At 44.7% G+C, this 6,269-nt stretch overlaps 1 protein-coding gene across 1 annotated transcript; it reads left to right on the top strand.

Annotated features, from left to right (window-relative positions):
* The first annotated feature begins 896 nt into the window (after window positions 1–896).
* LOC124181588 (beta-1,4-glucuronyltransferase 1-like) lies at window positions 897–5,367 on the top strand. Its single transcript, XM_046568289.1, has 2 exons — window positions 897–3,088; window positions 3,164–5,367. The coding sequence occupies exons 1-2, from the start codon at window positions 1,955–1,957 to the stop codon at window positions 3,374–3,376; spliced, it is 1,347 nt and encodes a 448-aa protein (XP_046424245.1). The 5' UTR covers window positions 897–1,954; the 3' UTR covers window positions 3,377–5,367.
* Window positions 5,368–6,269: the final 902 nt, after the last annotated feature.

Genomic DNA, 6,269 nt, shown 5'->3' with positions numbered 1-6,269 from the left:
TTTTTTGGGCCGCTAATCGCGAATTTAAAGTTAGATTAGCAAAATTTAAATTTGACTTATTCGATATGCTGATTAAAAAAACTAAGAACATTTGGATGTTTATGAAAATTGGTACTCGAAGGCTTGCTAGGTGGCTGATCACGAATCAAAGGACAGATTTGCGAAATCCAAAATGGCAAATCCAATATGGTTGGTAAAAATATGAATATATTTGGATTTTGGTCGAAATCAGTAGGCGGAGGTTTTTTGGCTTACCGACAACCAATCCAAGGTCAAACTTACAAAATTTGTAATGGTGGACTCATTATAGTGGTTAAGAATTTAAAAAATGGTCATATTTTCGTGTAATGTGGTACCCGAGGGCATTCAAATCGATAATCACAAATCTGAACTTGTAGTTAGAAATTCTAATTGGATACTATCATTTATTTTTTTCCTTTGGAACATGAAACCTGCAGTAGGAGAACGTGAATTTCGAGGGCTGGCTCATGGCCAGCCTAAAGCCGCTTGTTCTCGATGATTACACAGTTTCACCCTAATTCACAATTGTAAAACTCCGAATTTTCATAAATGACTTGAATAATTACCTCGACTTAATTGTAATGAAATAAACAGCTACACTGGTGATCGGATGTATAATAATCGTGAGACCGATCCACGATGACTGCATGGTGTAATTAATATGCCTCTGATCATCCTGCGGCACTTCGCGATTATAAATTATTCCGCCGGGTATGAACTCGCTACAAAGGACTGCAGTTCCTCACTCTCTTTCTGCCCCCAAACAACCCTCTCCTGATCCCCTCTCGGGTTGCGCTAAAATTAGCTGCAGGATGCAATCAATGAAGACTTGACGAGGCGCCGGCCAGCCACCCCGTCATACAGACGGTAAAAACTGAGGTATCCTCTTGCTCAGATAATTCCTTTCACTTTTTTCTCTGATATGGAAGTTCGGTGATCGGTACATAAAAAAAGTATACATGTGTGTGACGTTATCAGGAACAAGTAGACAATTTTTTTCTTCTCATATCAATCGCAGTGTTGGACAACGCGAATTGTTCACTATATGTATACAGAAAAAAAATTAACCGCAAAGTGATGAAGTAAGAATATCATATACTTACTGGTGGTAATGCTATAGATACATAATGTATGTAGAAAGAGCGCAGAGAGGAAGGAAAAGAGTTACTGTTTTTGCAGCCACTTTTCAGTCACCACGTTTGCAGCTGCCAGGATATGATGTGGGTTATACATGTAGGTATAGATATATCTAGTATGCCTGTATAACGTCATTTCGATCGGGGACGCAATTTATTTCTATAATATATTTATGCTACGAGGTTGCATGTCTCAATATAACCGTATACAGTCATGTACGTTGAGTAATTGGAGAAGTCAGTTGTGGCTGTTTGACTTGGTCGGTCATCGTTACAATTATAGCTATGAATTTTTAAACGAAAATTGACCGGGAGAAAAACTGTCCAGGAAAGGGAGAGAAGTACAGACTTTATATTTTAACCCCAATATCCCTTATCTTGTGCAATGTGTCAATTAAGCTTTATATTTTGCAATCTTTTGCCCTCATTACAGTTTAGTATGCACCTAGAGGTAAAAAAAAACCTGCGACATTCTTCTGTCAAGGTCAAGAATCCCTTTAACCTTCCCCACGATATGGGTAGTCCGGGAATAAACATGAGCCGATCCATCCCTGATGGTAAAAAGAAGGGGAAAAAAGTAAAAAAATTATGAAGTGAACCGTGATACGGCCCTGGCCGTCTCGCATCGATCGTCTTTTGCCAGGGTGAAGTTGCCAGGCGTAGGGCGGAGTTCGGGGGTGCGTTAACGGCGCAGTGCTGTGTTCGAGTTTTGTAATCTTTGCGACCTGCCCAATAGGACCAGGCGTGCAAATTGTTCCCGACTTTCAGTAAGGCCCTGCCCTTTTACGGGGACCCTCATGGTCTCGGGTTTGCGTCGAGGGCGTCGGATCGCGGTTTTCGTTGCCGGTCTCGTCGCTGCTGTGATATTCGCCCACCTTTTAGCCTCCCGCGGAAGCTCGGTTCTCGTTTGGTCAGAAAAAACGGCCCGGGCTAAGCAGCCGGTCGCAATAACCGAACAGATACAGGAGTTTGGTCTGGTCTATGCGGCGGGTGTTTACATGGCCGGTAGGAGGCCGCGAAACCTGACCTTCTGCGAATGGACTCACGGCCTCCCGCGTTCGCTGTCCTACACCTCGGCCGATGTCGCCTGGTCCCCGGAGGCAGGGGAGAAGGGGCCTTACCGGGTCCTGTCGGGAGTCCTGGGGGGCAACGCCGGCGCCGAGGCGCCCCCGGTCACCCTCTGCACCCACGCTACCGCTGAGCAGGTCTACGCCGTGGTGGAGCTCGCAAGGCGGTGGGAGGGCCCCATCAGTCTGGCCGTTTTCGCTCCTGGCCTAGACGCCGGGCTGGCCGTCGCCTTGCTGGAGAGGGCCTGCGGCTGCGAGCCGGGGATGGCGAGGGTGGCGGTGCAGTTGATATTTCCCGCAGGAAGGCCGCCGGCTCTGAGGCCCAGGAGCCAGGCGCTGGGCGACTGCGCAGCCTCGGACATCCAGCTACGGGAATCCGAGACCGAGCGAAAGTCCAGGAACATGATGTACCCCGTGAACGTCGCCCGGAACGTCGCCAGGAGCAACGCTCGGACCCCTAGGGTCCTGGTCTCCGACATTGAGCTGCTTCCCAGCGAGAATCTCGCCTCAGGGTTCATCGAAATGGTCCGCGGACGGCCCCCCAGGGTCGGCGTTGTGTTCGTCGTTCCCGCGTTCGAGGTCGAGGCCAACGAGAAACCACCCAACACCAAGCACGAACTACTCATGGCAGCCAGAGCCGGCGTCGCTGGGTATTTTCACAGATTCGTCTGCGCTCATTGCCAGAAATTTCCGGGCCTGACGAGGTGGATGCTAAGGCCCGATCCTGGCAGGGTTAGACCCTCCGTCGTAACCAGAAGGGAGTTTCCGCATCACAGGTGGGAGCCAGTGTACATCGGTACACGCGAAGACCCGCTTTATACCGAGGATATGTCGTGGGAGGGCAGGCAGGACAAAATGGCGCAGGTGAATTAAATCGAAAATTAATTTCGGTGTCGAACCGTTGCAATAATACATCTGTCTCTTTCGCTTCATTAACAGATGCTGGAGATGTGTCTTTTGAGTTACCGCCTCGTCGTTCTCGACGGTGCCTTTCTCGTTCATGCACCAGGAGTCAAGCGTCGCCCGACGAGTATCGACAACCGCAGAGAGGCCTGGAGGCGTCCCTACGAGAGGAGGAATTCGAGGATATATCAGAGCGTCGTCAGACGACTACAGAAACAATATCCGGCAAATCCCAGGTGCCGCCAATGACGGAGACAAAAAATGCATGCAATTACGAACTCCAGTGTTACAAGAACGTTGTGCGGTGATGCGATGATATTGGGGGATATTATATAATACTGTAGGATAAATAATTAATTACTGAACGAATACTGCGTAGCGGTTTTATTTGGTTTTTTAAATAATCATTTTCATTCAAAATATAACTAAATTCGATCTAATTTACCATTGGTCGTTTCAATTGCTAGAGTTGTACAAAAAAAGCAATGAGCGATTTGTATGTTATTACGTACGAACGGGTCTAAGCAACTTTCGAAATTTTGAGAGTTTTCAGATGACTATGCAATTTTTTTCAAATTGTTTTATCCAAAGTCATGCCGTAGAAGACTACACCACTAATTAGAACCTTGGGAATTGAAAAAACTGCATTGGTGAACAATTGAACAAGCCAATTGTTCAATACAAAGATTCTTTCAATTTTCGGCGATAACTTGGCAGCAGTTGACCACGAAAACTGTAGAGTAGTACATTCTCTATGATATATTGTTTGCATACATTGGTATAGTGTTTTTTTTTCATGAAAAATTTTAAAATCGTAGTAACTTCAGACTATGCACAGTCGATTTCCCTCGGAAAAATCTATATATTTGTAAAGAAAACAATCGAAATTACGTCCGTGATCAGGCGCTCCAAAGAATTTACTTGGTTTGACTCATAATACAAGGAGTTGGATGTGCTGCAGCGTAGCTTTTTGGACCAACCAATTGGAAAGTTTCGCCAATTGACGTCACAACAAGCGGTCAATTCAAAATTGTTGAAAAATTTCCGTAGCAGATTAGCATGTTACACACGAAACGTTGACTGAATTCTTCAGTTCACGCATATTAGAAATGCGAATACTTTTACCCTTGCAGGTCCCACTGCGATTCTTACACCCCTTAACCAAACAAATAAACTTAATGAATTTGATTGAATTTGTGAAATGATGTGAGTCAATGCGAGATTTAACCCACCACATTTGTTTATGCATTTATTAACCTTGTAGTTGAGGTTATGTTGTGTTTTGTACGCGTTTGCGTCTGCACTGTAGGCTCACTACGACTTGCCGTGACGTCAACTGGTAGACTGCGCAAACTTTCACGAAAATTTGTCCTTTATCGAGCACACCTAATTTCTTACACTATGTAACGCACTATGGGCTGACCTTATTCGATCGGTTAGACTGTGTATGAGCCGGTTGACTGTAATTAGGCGCTTTGAATTGACGCTACTTTGGTTGCTTGCGATTAGGCACTTCGATCGCGACGTTGACTGCAGAACGTAAAGACCGATACTCCTGGGTAAATTTAAGTGACCAGTTTTCGGCGGGCAAGTGGGCCCAGGTGGGCCTGGGAGCGTAGGAGGGTTCTACTCTATCGACTCTACCTAATGAGCTCGCACCGACATTCGCAGCAGCCAAAGTAGTGTCGGTATGAAATTTTCAGATTGAGTCGGTACAAAGTGAGTACGTAAGACTACTTGTCGGCTGCGACTAAGAAATGTCGATCGGCTCGATTATCCCCGTGGGAAGACGCGTAACCGCGTCCACCGCCAACCGCCTTCAACGACCATCGCCAACCACCCTCAACTACCTCCGATCATCTCCTACCACTTCCGACCACTTCCTACCACTCGCTACCACCTCATACCACCTCCGACTACCTTTAATCACCTTCGATTACCTCCGTCCTCCTAGTCCACCTCGTCCTTCTTCTCTACCACTTTCGAAGTCGAATTTTACCAGGTAGCGGACCAGGAGCGCAGGAACCACGGATCGCTTGTCCCTAAAGTCGAGCGTTGACTGAAGAATATAAAGACAGTTGCTCTAATGGCTTTGGTGTGGCAACCGAAAATCTTCGTGCGCTTAAGCCCCCTCAGATGCTTGGAAAATCTTAGAAGAGTTGAGAACATTGCAGAACATCAGAGAGATACCGATTTCGACATGATTCACCTTCCGAGTTACACAGCTTCGCAATGGTAACCCCAAGCCAGTACTTTTGTTAGCCTTATGTACTTATTGACTTGTCGGCGATACAAGAAATTAATAATGGGGATAAATTTCTTCCAAAATTCGTAGCAAACCAGTGATTTAATTAAAGTGTAGGCACCCGAGAGAAGAATGTATACATAGATCATAAATATTAAGAGATCAGATGTAATAATGATGCAGAGGCCAGAAAGTATATATGTAAATGCGGTCCATGTACGATATTAATATATATGATCCATTTACGATTAATACGTGATGCATACTATAAATTTTCCAAAAGACAAACTGGATCATCTACAATAATACGTGTATCATATGGAAATAGAAGAATTATTCATTTCGAAATGAGATTCTGTTCGACACGCGCTCGATGTATACCATAACATTGATATTCATAATTATTCGAACAATTTTTCATTTGCCCACTTGATCTTGAATTTTCGTAGGCATAGAATCGAAACGCTGTTTCAGCTAGTCGCAAGTGAAGTACCTACTTTGGGTAGAGAAGCAGAATTGTTTTCGAAGAGTCAACACTCTTATGTATGGAAAAAAATTCAGAGTAACTGTAACACATCACGGATGCGCTAATTTTGATCGAAATGAAACGGATGCTCCGTATGTGAGACAGTATTTAACGCAGTGTCCTGATTTAAAGATCTGAAAACGTGATTGTCGGTATTTTTTATTTTTTATTTTTTTTGATAGGGAGTAAAAGAACGAAGCTTCTTAAAACTTCGAGTGTATTTTATCTCACATTTGAAAGGTACGAGCAAAAATTTTGATCATCCAACTGTCGCAGAACGGCAGGGTTATTAGCTGACTCGTTAACTGAAGAATATATCTTCAGTCAAAGGCTGACCATCGAAGAGCCTAGCCGCTTCAGTCTGGAATCGG

This window comes from Neodiprion fabricii, chromosome 4 (assembly GCF_021155785.1).
Source record: "Neodiprion fabricii isolate iyNeoFabr1 chromosome 4, iyNeoFabr1.1, whole genome shotgun sequence".
Classification (NCBI taxonomy): Eukaryota; Metazoa; Arthropoda; class Insecta; order Hymenoptera; family Diprionidae; genus Neodiprion; species Neodiprion fabricii.
This window is presented reverse-complemented; position numbering and strand designations above follow the sequence as displayed.

Excerpts from the sequence above, each read along its gene's own strand:
- LOC124181588 (XM_046568289.1), top strand. The coding sequence starts at position 1,955 with ATGGTCTCGGGTTTGCGTCGAGGGCGTCGGATCGCGGTTTTCGTTGCC. Across the intron at positions 3,089-3,163 it reads GGCAGGACAAAATGGCGCAG|ATGCTGGAGATGTGTCTTTT; the intron begins GTGAATTAAATC and ends CTTCATTAACAG.